Below are 15,323 nucleotides of genomic sequence, written 5' to 3'. Positions count from 1 at the left end.
TAACTCATAAACTACTCGCCCTAAATTCGATTTTTATGTTTAAAAATACTTAAACAAATATTCTGCTTCGGAATATGAAATTAAAACTCTATGTTATCATTCAAAAAAGTAAAACTTAAATTATAAGAATAAAAAACATTTAAAAATATTATTTTTGTAAACGACTTGTAACTATGTAAAATAATATTTTAAAAAACATTTACATTTCTTGAAATAATGAGTGTTCACTGAAAAAAGAATCACCCTGTATTATGGGCTCTAGACTCAAACATATTTAAGTATATTTTTGTATATCTACACAATACAATTTAGTAGTTAGAACAAATTGTTGTAATATTTATAGTTGTCACTAAAAATGTAAGCCAATGAGACTTGCAAACAATGTCATGTATACTAATTAATACGATCCCGCCATTTTTAAGTGGACATATCACACACAGGTTTACTGTTTTAATGGGTAATATAATATATTAAAATAGTTTTATTTTCTGATTTTTTGAAGAACACATTATAGTATTTTTCCTTATAAATAATAATTATAAAAAATAAATTTTATAGTCCGTTGATAGGTGCTGTGTAGTGTGTAGATACAAGTCCGTTAACTGTATATGAAAACAGCGAACATAATTTACTATTCGAATTAAAAATACTTATCAATAATTAATGGCATTAAAAAAATTTAATTACAAAAGTTCAGACAATATGATTATAATTTTTATCATTGAAACAAGATATAAATGTAGCAAAAATGTATTCGTCCAAACTTTTTGATTTAAATATAGATATACATATATGTATATAACATTTAAGTACAGTTATAAAGTATTGTTATAGTTATTGATTAATATGTTTTGTTTTGTAACATTTTAAAATAAACTAAGTAATTTTATGATAATATTATCATAAAATTTTTCACTGACAAACTTAAATAATTAATTAATTGTTGTTAAAAATTGTTATAACCAATTAATATTAGTTTTAAAAAGCTTGACATGTTTAAAACCAAGTACCTACCTACTATAGTTCAATGATTATTGTTTTCTATATTAATATTATACGATATAATTTTGGAATAATGGAATGTACGCTAGAGATTTAAAAATTACTTTTTGACTTAATCAATGATACATTCGAAAGTTTTTTATACTTAAATAAAAAATAATAATTTATTGTTATTAGTCCTTTTATAGTTTTAACTTTTAAGCCATTAATAAGACCAAACATCAGCTAAATGTCATAATGTGTGATAAATGAATTGCATTTTTTTTTTTTGATTTCTTATAGTTATGTTGAAATAACATTTAAATTTAAATTCTATATTAGTATATTTTAGAGCAACACTTCTATTAAAAGTTTTTTTATTCGTTTCAATTCACGTAAGTACTTAAAAGTGTTTAACAAATCATGTTAAAATAAAATGTATTATATTATTTATATTTTGGTTTCTAAATTTACCTTATAGTGAAGTATCTACATAATTATTGATAAATGCAATGAATTGGTTGACATGCAAAAAATACAAATTTTCATTAGCAACATTTCTGTTTATAGTTAAATTAATATACCTAATAATGTATTTTCGTTAAAATTTCGACGGTAAAATACATGCTTGTATCTGTACTACTGTACTGTACTGTAGCTGTATTCTAAAAAAAATGTCTTTAAAAAATAAGTCGTTAGTCTTGCTAGTTGCTATGTATCATGATAGTATTATAATATTATAATATAGTTATTGTATGTACCTATTAAACACTCCCGATACTTTTTAACACAACGCGTCATTACGTATAATTTAACGTAATAATAATATAATTAATAGTAACTAAGCGTGTTACTTTGTTTCGGACTTGGAAACAATCATCGAACTATCATTGATTTATTTTTAATCCGATGGATTACTGAACAGCGCAAATCGGTTGGTCTAAGTGCTTAAAACATATATAATGGTTCGCGACGAACTAATTGTCACAAAATGTTTTCCATCAAATGATAATCAGTTTTTTTACAAACACTTTTAGTAATTCTGCTTTTTTGTGTAATCGGTAAAGGTATCATGGAATCAATACTTTTTTTACGTGCGTTGAACTAAATGTCCTACATTATAGGTAATAACCAACAAAAAATACGATACGCTTTATAGTATTATATTAAAATTTAGTCATCATTATAACTTATAATAGTATAGAGATTTTCAAGTGTATTGTAGTATATATTATTATTACTATAATAAGTTGTTGTTAATTTTATATAGGTACTGAATAACCTAAAAGTTACATTTAAATGATCTGTATTTTACACATCTTAACCAAATTGTCATCCTGCATTTGCGATAATAATCGACTGACATGCGTACTTCATTACCGTTTTAGAAACTTCATATAATATTCGCCATCTTAATTACCAATATATTATTATCGGTATATGAAGGACATAATTAATGTTCTCGGTAATGATAAATAATATTAAAACAGGAAACATTCTAAAGGATTAGTGTAGCCGTATAGGTGGAAATGATATTGCTTTATATATAGGTAGGTATATTTACTTACATATTATTATATAATTAACAAAGTTAATTAATTAACAATTTCTGTATCATAAGAGCGCATTTAAAACGTATACCTATATAAAATACAATATTTTAATTAAAGTAGAATGACTTTTTCGTATTTTTTTATTTTCGGTCGTGTAAAAACACAATATCTCATAACGTCAATGCATCTACCTCCTAATGTATAGTACCTACATTACGTTTTCATTTTAACATCACAATGTCATAATGTCATTATTAAACACTCACTAATTTTAATGACATCTATTAAACCCTAAATTAATGTTTCCTATTAGTCGATACCAGTAAAATTCTAATCTGCCAGAGTTAATTCAACAAATATTATCTAATATAGTACAATAACCAATAGGTACCTACTATTTTACCACTTTAATTATATATAACAAAGTTTAATGTAGACAATAGTATTTATTCGATATAATATCATCTGCAACCTTATGATCACAATATTCAATTACACATTCGATCGTTCTATAATAAAATATACAGATGGAAGTATATAACCGTAAACCGGTATAGTGTCATTTAATCTAGGTTCTATTAAATAATAGAAAACTAAAAAGTGATTAAATCTTAAACTGTTACAAGCAAACTCTTTGTAGGAAACTATAACGGATCAAACTTAGTGTTTTTTTTCTCCTGAAAACAAGGTTAAAAATACGTTTATCGTTAAGTGGCTGTCTCTTAGAAGAGCTATTATAGTTGTGAGTTTGTGACCCTTTGGCCTTTGTGCAACTTGGTCAATATTTTTTTCTGTTTCATTTTGGAACTTTGACAACATTTCGATCTCCTACCAAATTGTTAGGTTTGGGTGACATGTTAAATTGGACTCATTTTAATATCGTTTAAGTATTTTATTACATAAACTTACGTTTTGAATGTGAAGTAGTACATTTTGTACTAGAATAACGTAATTTAATAGATATATTATAATACATGTAGTGATGACTCAAAATCGTTTATTACTTTGATATCTATGTTAGTTAAATCAATATTATGACCAATAGCAAATTGGTTTAACACAAATAAAAATGTATTATACAAATTGTTGGTTTAATTTTTAATTATTTTTGGCGAACATTAATGGGACATATTTACTGACACCTTTTTTCACAGAAATTTTAAAGCTATTCGAACACGAATATTTTGTTTTGAAATTTTACAAAGCTAGAATTTTACATTCAAAAACAATTCATTCAAACCCCAATACCCCATATTCGATCCATATATTATAATCTTTAACGTTTCGCCATCAATAACTTATTTCTATGTGTTTTTTTATTTAAATGTGATTTATGAAGTTATCAATTTATAGGATATCCACAGTATTATTATAATATATAAAATGTTTAGATTTGATCAGGGAATAGAAAAAAATTTAAATTTAATGATTGCATTCACATTTCATAATATTTATATAAGTAATTAAAATTAAGTTCAACAACTACACCAGTAATTCTTATACATTTTGTACAGTTGTGATTACAAATCTGTACAAATTGTACAACAATATAACTGGTGTAGGTTTTGTGCTGGATTTCAAAATTGCGGGGGTGAGCGTCATGCAGTTCATTGATGTGAATATTTTAAAAATTTAATATTCCTTATATTTAATGTGTTTAATAAAAATATATTAATATTATTTAATGATTATTCGATTGAGTTTTTAGTTTTATGCTTACGTTTTTGAGAGTGGAGTTTTTATTTATTTTTTTTTGTCATACAATTATTTTTCTGTTGTACTCAGACGATGAATGGCTGCAATAACAAATCGACTAGATTTCCGTACCTAATGGTTTATAATAGTGTAAATGCCAAAATAGCCTGCTGGCGCGTACTTACGCAACACGTACATATTTTCCCCGGAAATTCGACCAAAACGCAACGTGTCGCTAAGTCACGTCTGTTATCATTAAATTATCTGGCGATGGGAAGTTTTGAGAATCGGTTCGAGTGAAACGGAGTTGGCCTTTGCGGACTTCCGTTATCATGTTTCAAACGTATACGGTATAATAATAGTATTATACATTATATTACACAATTTCCGTGTCAATGCTCCACTAATTTACCGATAGTAACCACCTGGCGTGGTTAAAATTACAAAGTGCAAATAAAAAGTGTAGAACTCTTCACTTCCTTCATTCCTTTGATGTAAATCGTTTAACGTGTTTTACAAACGAACGGAATTAAATCACGTAGATACATTAAAGTTTTCTGAAATAAATTCACGAGTTGATAGTTTACTATCATAATGTGGAACGCGTAAATCGACTTGACATTCAAATTTCTGGCGTCATTGGTACTACAATATTTTAATAATTAATTATAAAACACTGTTCACTTCATCAAAACAAACACTTGTGAGGTATTAAATTACTTTATTTGTATTTCGAATATATAAGGTAATTAATATTGAAAATATATTTGAAATACTTATTTAATGGTATTGTATTGAAAAACACAAAATTCTAAAATAAATGGGTTCTAAAAAAATGATTTTTTGATAAATTCTTTGGAGAATCATTTGATCAATTTAAAAAATATTTACATAGATAAATAAGAATTGAAAAGTGTTATAAATATTTTTTAAATCTAATTAATTATTTACACTTATATATTTAAACCTATAAATTTGAAATACATCTAAAAAATATGTTTAACAAGAATGTTGAACACTAGATGTGGGATATTACAATTCTTTAAAACTACTTATATAATTAATATGTTCAATGTATTACATTTATTTAATCAAAATGTCTTCTTATAAAGAATATGTCTTATTGTAACAAATAACAATGTGTTTTCAATTCTCTTTAACTGCTGTAAGCAAAACATACGAGGAACCTTATATTACATTTTAAAGCTGTTTGACAACAAAATAGTAGTATTAATCGGAAAAAAGTAAAAAGTTTGAAAACTTAAAGTGTTTTAAATATCACAAGAAGAACTAAAATATTAAAAAATTATTACATGTATAGGAAATGCTAATATAAATATTTGGTCAAACAAAAATCAAAATCGATTTTGTCAGTGTTGCGTAAATTATATTTTAGTTCTTCCTCCGTTGTTTGTAACATATTAGTTCTTTCGAATTATTTAATAAAGTACTACAATTTTTTTTTTTACATTGAAGCTACCCCTCCCTTCCCATTAAGTAATAACTAGTAAACTATGCATATCCAATTTTCGATCACAAACTTCCCTCTATGTTTAATAATAAACTATTCTTTCTGCTCCGAAATGTGATGACGATAAAAAACGACAAAACAGTAAGAAATATACTTATGATTAAATAAACTAAATATAATTGTAAATCTTGTAGGTACATTCATTTCTCAGTTGAGAATCTAAAATTGCGAAAATGGAAACTTTCCAAGTCATCCAAGTGTCAACTCTATTTAATATTCAAGCAAGAAAATGTTGTACTCCAATGTTCCACCATCTCAGTCACTCTCTAAGTGGAATCAAATTCCCTGTAAAATGTTCTCTCTTTGCCGATGGTTTAAAGCTAAACATATGGTGCTCTAGGAATAACACAACCAACATACACCCATATCTACAAGACACAATATTATTACTTATTGAATAGTCTACAACTTCTAGATACCGTTTCACCCCCTCAAAATCACAGACAATCATATTTACTCGAACCATAAAATACCCGACACTAGATGTAAAAATGTATAGTACTTCATTCTGATTTGTATCTCGAAAAGTGTTAAAAATTAAAACGACCACGCCACATTATTAATTTATGATATTATATAGGAATGTAATGTAATCTAAATTAATAGTTTTATGGAGGGATATAGTTTCTCCATGGATTCGACCGATTTTTGCGTACCTCAAAGCTACCACCACCACACTGGCTTTAAGTTGAATAAAATTATAAAATAATTAATACGTATATTATAAAGTGATCGATGGTACCACACGTGATGATTAAAAAATAAAACCATAATAATAGTAATACGTAAAAGTAAAACCTACTGTAAAATATAATATTTTAATGGGTACATATAAACGTGAAAACTATATTTTGAAATACTATAATATAGGGTATTAAGGGATCTGATGGTCTTTTCTTTTATGAGGTTTCCTCACTACTTTTAATAATAATATTTTGACGAGATTGGGTGGATCGTAAAATATATATAATATATAGCCATTCGTTCCAGTTAAAATGCATTACGACTTATTGCTTTGTTTCATTTTCCACATAAAACATAATTACTAGAAGAGTATTTACTAAATGCCATTTGAAAATACCTAAAAAATAATGTTCGTCTCGTTTGAAATTTCAATCACGGTAGTAGAGCTTACAATAATTATTATTTCGTAGAAAAAATTGATACCAAATATAACAAAGGTAAAAGAATTTTTTGTCTAGTATTTGTTTTTATTGAGTTGTTTTCTCCTAACCATAATAGTAATAATTCTCATGAATGCATTTGATAATTTCAAAAATAATTTTATCTCAAATATATTGTTTTAAATTTGTGTTTATTCCCATATTTAGCAAACCCAATAAATATAGTGAATATATTATTAGTAAACACTTGTATTTTTCAAAAGTATTATAGTTACCTATGGGAAGTCATTACATAACAACATTTTGAAAATAAAAGTAAGTGTTTACTAATTTTTTTTTTTTTTTTTAATACCTATTTAAATTTCTATTTATTTTATTGAGAGCATAAATATTTTATTTCATATTTCAAAAGAGTCGGTAATATATGTAGAAGACTCAAAAGGCAGTGACATAGAGACCTACTAAAATAAAAAAAATAATTAAAACCCATGATACTTAATATTCAATATGTACCAGGCCGGTGGGCGCTGCTGAGTGCCTGTCCACTTTCTCCAGTCGTTCACCATTAAATTACCAAATTTGCTTGTTGTACTTAACATTGTATAGATTGTAAATATTTCAAAAGAGAGTATTTATTTAATTTGCTATAACTTATAGTAAGAAGTACCTATAGATAAGCCGAGACTATGTGGCTATAGAGGTACTCCACACAAATTTGGCCAACTCTTCTAATCTTTAAATATTGGTAGCTAATTAACTACACCTTTTAAATTATATTTGTATATACCTACATATTAAAATACTCAGAAAAATATTATCAAAAACCATAATACTTTTAGAAAAAAATGAGATTATAACTATAAAATCACTGTAAATAAATTTTTGTTTTGATGTTTTTGTCATATTAATTATTAATTTTATACTTAGATATTGTATTATAGTGTATATATTATATGTTTATAATTTTTTCAATTAGGTACTTTATATTTTGATAATTTAAACGTACAAAGTACCTACAAAAAATTTTATAAAAAAGGAGGCATTAATTGTTATCAAACAGTATACAATATAATATATTATATGAGTATTGTGCCAAACTTAAAAGTCAAAACAATGATACCTTATGGCTAATACTCTTTCATTGTGTTAATTACATATAATAAGTATTATGTATGTCTGTTAATTTATTATTAATAAATAAATAGGTGCATAAATAAAATAATATTTAATATCAGTAGTACTATTGTATATTTGTATTATTAGTACCTATGTATTTGCAAGATTTATATTGTCTAATTTATACAATTACATAATATGTCTGCAATTATATGGTTCATATGGTATTAATTTAAGAGGAAAACGTTAACATCAATGCAAACAATACAACCGAACTATTAAGAATTAAAAAAAAAAGTAAAACAATTTTTTTTTTTAAAGAGCGAGGGCTGTTGTTTTTTTCTGTTGTTGTTGCTTTAGTCTGTTGTATTTTAAAATATCCTATTATTTATTTTTACGAAGTCAAAGAGACGAAAAAAACGCTATGCTAAAAAAAACAAATAAATAAATAAAAGATTCGGGGCATTACCGCTATAAGGAGGAAAGTATAAAGTAGGTACTAACCTGAGATAACAAAACCTTTTAGTTCCTCCGTTCCTCCGTGCACGCGTTTCTGTTTCTTATTTTCTGTGTTCGTCGTATTCATACTTCATCCCTTTTTATCACATAAAAAAAAGGCGAACAAGAGCTGAATTCATTTACAGACGTTAAACGCCGACTCTTACCGCACAGACGTCGTAAAAAAAACTGCGATGGTGATGTCGATGGCGGCGATGACGATGCTGCGACGTGCATACATTCCTCTCTCCGGATGTCTTCATTTACTTCATTAATCTATAGAATAGGTTTAAAATCGTAAAAGTGCCGTACCTCACGGGCGATCACTATTTACAGACACGTACTGGTGTATTATATCATCCATTGTGTTTCGCCGATGCCGATCACACGAGAAGCTTTTAATCTGCAGCTTAATTCATACTTATATATAATCAAACCTTATATTAATAACATGATATATCGTAAGCGTATAAGCTTTTACCGTGAACAGGGGATGAAAAACTTTTTCTTTTTTACATTCGTGGAGTATTAAATTTACATTTACAAAAGAAATCAAACTTCCTATCTTATTTTAAAATTATAATTATTTTTTTTTTTTTTACATAAAGAAGAAAATCGTGAGCCTTGATCTTTTTTTTCTCATTTTCATTAATAATAATCACATAAAATACACTTTAATCTTAAATACACGTGCACCCACCAATAATAATATAAGAATCTAGTTTTTTTTTTTTTTTTAACTGAACTGATTTTTATATTGTATTTATTAGTTATTAAAAAGCAAATAAACCGTTCAAAACTATTAATATAAAATTGAGTTAAAATATTTCAAGAAAATTTATAGTTTGTGAAAAAATATAAATATTCTAAATACGTAATTACCTACCTACATCAATATCAATAAATAATTAAAAATTTTCTCTCCCTAGTTTAAATGTATTTGAATACGTGTTTAAAGTCTTTGTGCTTGAACTGCAATTACACTGTGAAATCATTTTTGAAAACCCTAATAATAGAATAATACCGATTATCTATGTATATTTATAATTTTGATTTTCACAAAATAGCATAATCGTCAATATTAATATATTGTTATTGGTCAAGCAAGTGTTCTTACTTTATAATGCTTTTTTCAGTTGGGTTTTTAGACGAATCATATCGTATTCAAAAAATCAATGGAAGTCATTCATCTTTTTAAATATTCAAATACGTAAACCAATATGCTAATATAACAATTTTAAATTGATGTGTAATCATAAAAACATAAGTTTGGCTGTCTAATCATCAAAATATTTTAATTAAAATTGATAAAAACTCAGAATTTTTAAAATGTATCTATAATACCTATTACAGAACTAGTTGTTTAATACATTAAATTATCTGAATGGTCAAAATGTTGATTTATTTCATCGATAATATATTTATAATTTATATGTACCATTGTACCCATGTAAAAGTTCCTCCAATGAGAGGATTCTTCATTCAATCATGACTTTTTTTTATATATTTATCACGACTCACTCATGTCATCATCGCATTTGTTTATTATAATATGATATTTAGAAAAAATTAAAAAATTAAAAAAATTGCATTAATAGTAATATATTTATAATTAAATGTTTCAAGCCAACATCTAAGAGAATTAATTGAATGTACCCACGTCCGTGAATTTCATAATTTTAAACGACGGATAAACAAAAACAGTTAATTCGGGTGTAGCGCTATTTTAAATAAATTGGGCGGGCATTTGCCTGATTAATTATAGTCTTTAGGGCAGCACCTTGTTTTGTATAGCGTTATACAGTTCTGTCTTAACTTGTTAATATTATAAAATGGAAAGTTATTAATTATCATATGTGTACAATAACTTCGATACAGAAATATACCACATTAGTACTATATACACATACTTTTGAAATATTGTTATGTTATTTGTTTTACTATTGTATTAGCTGTATATTTTGTTTAAGTACTTAAATAACAAACTGTAATATTACAACAAAATTAATTCTAATGGATTGTAAAATTTATTTGATTTCAGAAACACTCAAATTTGATGAAAGACTTAATCGCTAGCAATAAACTAAGAAATGGTATGATATTATTTTATTTTATTGTTTTTTATATTTATACTTCCAAATACACAATCATTGATTTTTAAGTAAGTAGGTACTTATTTTAGCAAGATATAAAAATAATTTTAATGAATAGGTGGGTGCCAAAAAAAAACCTGCCATTTCTTAAAGAATAAATTTAACTTTTGGACCACAAGTTGTGACTTTTGATTATTCAAGATGTATTATTTATAACAGTTTAATAATTGTGGATTTATATCGGATATTTTAAAAAAACAAATATAAAAAAAGTGGGTAAGTGATGGATGTTGCTCTGCTGTACAAGTGGGTCACTGTATAAATGGTAACTAATACAGTGGTATTCAATTTGAATTAAATTATATAATATCAGTATACGAAAAACGATTTTGAGCGGTGATAGTTTGTCTGTATATATATTTTATATTATATTTATATTGTTATTAAATATTTAATTGTGTATTTAATTTTGACGCGTTTTGGCCCAACAAATAAAATGTTATTGACATTCACAGAAAAAAAACTAAAAATTGAAATTTGAAATTGTCCGTAAACAGTTCAAAACAAGTAAAAATATTTTGAAAATTTTATCAAGTATTAGAATTGATAAGTAAACATATGATATAAATTTCAAGTGTCTACTACGGTGATTCGTTTTTGAATTACAACAAAATAAAAAAATCGCTACATGAGAAATTGAGTTAATATCCAATGTTGTAAACATTTGAGCTTTAAATGATTATAAAAAAAATTATTTTTATTATTATCATAATATTTTAAGTTGGGTACAGGCAAGTATTTCATATTAGTAAATGCCAACGGTTTGAATAGATTTGTGGTTTGCGAATAGCATAGAATGAATCTAAATATTTTGAAAACTACATAGGGTACCTATGTTGCAAGCTAACTGGTACTCGATCGAGTGTCAATAAATTAATTATAAGTCTGAATTCTATATTAGAGTAAACTAATGACATTATTTTAGTCCTCAAATATTTGGATAAAAATAATTTCTTTAGATAAGAAACAAATTATTGTGACGTGCAATAAAAGTGCTTTTAAGAAGTCCACTTACATATCTATAAAACACCAGTTTTCATGTAAGCATGACTAATGTTGAAATTTACATATATTATGTCTTGGGAAATAAATTAACCATATATTATTTTTTCAATTTTGAACAATATTATATTATAATATTTGTTGCCAGGGAGATATTCGTTTGGATGTTTATATGACCGATTACATATTATTTTCAATCAGTTCATTTTTTGTCACGAGCCCGTTCCTGAAATATTGTCCTTGTCTTCATAAATAAATATTATAATCATATTCTATCACGTTAACGCGATATATAATACGATTTAAGAACAGCCTGTTGCAAGCTTTAAGGAGTACCAAACCCATAGCGTGTCCGTTGATCCGTTGAACAGACAAGTCATATATATAGCGGACGACGAAATACACAAAATGGAAAATAAACCATACACGGTGGACAACACTTCTCTAACAGACAGGCCAAAATTAGTATGTGATGATTTTATTAAGGACGAGACGGCTGAAACCACGTTTATCGTAGGTACACCCGTAGCCAAAAGTGATGGCGACGGATTGGAGTCAGCGACGAATACGGCCCAATTGACATTAGTGGTGACCGAACAGATCGATTCTCTAGTGAGACCATTTAAAATCCAGCTTTTAGATGCACTAACTGATTGTGATGATTTTATTAAGGACGAGACGGCTGAAACCACGTTTATCGTAGGTACACCCGTAGCCAAAAGTGATGGCGACGGATTGGAGTCAGCGACGAATAGGGCCCAATTGAAGTCAGCGGCGACCGAACAGATTGATTCTCTAGTGAGACCATTTAAAATCCAGCTTTTAGATTCACTAACTGATTGTGATGATTTTATTAAGGACGAGACGGCTGAAACCACGTTTATCGTAGGTACACCCGTAGCCAAAAGTGATGGCGACGGATTGGAGTCAGCGACGAATAGGGCCCAATTGAAGTCAGCGGCGACCGAACAGATTGATTCTCTAGTGAGACCATTTAAAATCCAGCTTTTAGATTCACTAAGTGATTGTGATGATTTTATTAAGGACGAGACGGCTGAAACCACGTTTATCGTAGGTACACCCGTAGCCAAAAGTGATGGCGACGGATTGGAGTCAGCGACGAATACGGCCCAATTGACATTAGTGGTGACCGAACAGATCGATTCTCTAGTGACACCAGTTAGAATCGAGTTGTTAAATTCACTGGCTGATTGTAATGATCTTGTTCCGGACGTGGCGGCAGCCGATCGCTCGTCTATAGCTACTAAAGCCATGGCCGATGGCGACGGGTTAGAGCCAGCGACGACTACGGCCCATGTGAAGTCAGCAGCAGAAAACCCCCGGCAAGGTCGTCGTAGATCATTCTTGTCGGCAGTGGGTAGGCGGCTCCTCAAATTTGGAAGAGCGTTATGCTGCTGTTGTAAATAAATTGTGGAGGTACACAGATACGGTCATGAGTAGAGCTCGAGGGTATCTGTTAGCTAACGAGTTGAGAAGACGAAAGTGATGTAAAAAAGAGATGCTGACTGGTGTCATCAATCCTAAAGTTTGTAATTTATTAAAATTAATTTGTTCAACTATCGTTATGTTTAAAAACTTATTTAACTTATATTATAATAATTGTAAATTTGCTCATATTATATTATATTAAATCTTATCTATATATTGTATTCAACTATAAAATCATATCTATATATTGTAATCAATAATTCAAGAGTACAAAAATTGTAGATAATATTGAATATTCATACACCGATTATTAAATTTATATAGGTACCTACAATTTTCTAATTTATTCAATGTTTAAAGTTTAAAACTTTAAGCTATATTTTAGTATTTACCTATAGGTGCATTAAATAACATTTTCTACTGCACAATAATAAAATATAATTGAAAATAAAATGTTTTAACTTGTTTTCATCTACCTGTATATTTTTGTCCAACAAAATATATTCTCCCACGTGAATTTCCGACCATTGGATAATATAGTAAGGTACCTATTGAAATTCACGTATACCCAGTGGCGTATACAAGGGGGTGACTTAAGGGTCTTATTCCCTTCCATTGGCCTTGGAATGGATAATATTCCATATTGTGTTTGATGCGAATTTTAAATCGATTCAAATTATATTCATTGTTCCTTATTGTTAAATATTTTTCTGGGGGGGGGAGGTGGAAATGATAAACAATGGGTCAAGAGGAAACCTGTAAAACCATTGACAAAAAACTTTAATTAAGGGATATAATAATAATACATATTAAGATTAAAAGGGTTCTGCATAGTAAACTTCCATGGCATGCTACGGGGTAGATCATTAAGTTGAGTTTGAGAGAAATACTCAGAAATTTATAAACCGAACCCGTGTCCAAATTTTATTCTGAAATTTCAAATATTATGTTGATCATTAAAATAATTGTTTATCATTTGAATAACATATACAAATTAATTAATTAAATTAAAAATAATAAATGATTATAAAGGTTTTATATTTATATGGTTTATTAGATGTTTTTTTTTATTTATAATACCGTACTTCGAATAAAGGTAAAATGCATAGGTACAAAAATTATTACCATTAAAGTTTTTCTAAATCTTAATAGTGAACAATAACATTAATTTTAGATTTATCAATTTTATTTCGTATTAACGTAAATTTCAATAATAATATTTAACAAAAACATATTATTTCTCTCCCCGGAAATGTATGTTTCTACAGACGTTTAAAGCTACCACGATAGGTTTGGTCGGTGGCGTGTACATTGTATATAGGTACATAATAAAGTTCATAGTAAAGATCATAACGTAAAAACAACGAAACGATGTAGTCGAATATGCATAATATACTATTGGTTCGATTTTCTGGGTACCGAATACGTATAATAAACTATATCAGCATTCGAAAACACCATTGTACACGGTTATTATTTTATAACTATACATTTTCTCAGAGTAGGATTTAGATTAAAGTGGCTGAAAATATATATTTTTTTATATAATCTGAAGTCATTTTACTACAAGCATTTTTAAGCAAAATATAATTAATTTTCAAAAACACATATTATCATAGTAAATTACTGTATGGCGATAAAATAATCACCCTGTATAATATATTATAATCATGTGGGTGGTGGGCGCAGTGTAATAGCGTCAGTGTCGTGTGTACAGTTTACGTATAATATATTATGAACGTTGAGCTTAGAGGCACGACCAATATAACGGTTGTTTGCCTATATATATATACCTACGTTAGTAACCATAAATTATTTACAATCACAGGATCGGATCCCTTTATATTATTAGTTCTCACAGTGTCTAAACCGCAACAACACTACCTTTCACGTCGGATTGAGCTTGACGAATTTCCCGTTCGTAAATAATCGAATGACGTTACCTCTCAAGCCAGATTGGTTAATCCTGTTGTTACCGCGGCCCTTTAAAAATGCCCTTTAACGTGCATACCAACCCAGCTACGGTTTATATGCATAATATGTGTGTGTGTGTGTATGAATGGGGTGACACGTAATTTATTTTTTTTTCTCTGTGAAAAAAAATACCTTTAGTGGAACAAAAAAGATACGAAATTCGTAGGTAGGTATACGTTGTATGTTCCGGCTAAAGCTTTTAATTATATAGCCGCGGGAGGATTTGATTGCCATCCGTACTCGGCGG

The 15,323-nt window shown here is 27.8% G+C and overlaps 2 protein-coding genes across 4 annotated transcripts in view; both read left to right on the top strand.

The window, feature by feature from the left end:
• The window catches only part of LOC100162065 (rap guanine nucleotide exchange factor 4), a 262,441-nt gene that overhangs the window by 223,245 nt on the left and 23,873 nt on the right, over positions 1–15,323 (top strand). Inside the window, exon 4 of the mRNA XM_001947514.5 lies at positions 10,540–10,591. Within this exon, the coding sequence (XP_001947549.3) occupies positions 10,540–10,591 (52 nt within the window). The remainder of the gene's footprint in view (positions 1–10,539; positions 10,592–15,323) is intronic.
• On the top strand, positions 11,291–13,395 carry LOC107884419. Of its 3 annotated transcripts, none has more exons than XM_016806421.2 (2): positions 11,291–12,265; positions 12,326–13,395. In XM_016806421.2, the coding sequence occupies exons 1-2, from the start codon at positions 12,062–12,064 to the stop codon at positions 13,079–13,081; spliced, it is 960 nt and encodes a 319-aa protein (XP_016661910.1). In that variant the 5' UTR covers positions 11,291–12,061; the 3' UTR covers positions 13,082–13,395. The 3 variants fall into 3 exon arrangements, with proteins under 3 accessions (XP_016661910.1, XP_016661911.1, XP_016661909.1); XM_016806422.2 differs by having other exon boundaries at positions 11,291–12,451; positions 12,512–13,395; XM_016806420.2 differs by having other exon boundaries at positions 11,292–12,637; positions 12,698–13,392.

The sequence above is a fragment of the Acyrthosiphon pisum genome, chromosome A3, assembly GCF_005508785.2.
Source record: "Acyrthosiphon pisum isolate AL4f chromosome A3, pea_aphid_22Mar2018_4r6ur, whole genome shotgun sequence".
NCBI classification, from domain to species: Eukaryota; Metazoa; Arthropoda; class Insecta; order Hemiptera; family Aphididae; genus Acyrthosiphon; species Acyrthosiphon pisum.
The sequence above is the reverse complement of the archived record's forward strand: the minus strand, read 5'-3'. Positions and strand labels throughout refer to the sequence as shown.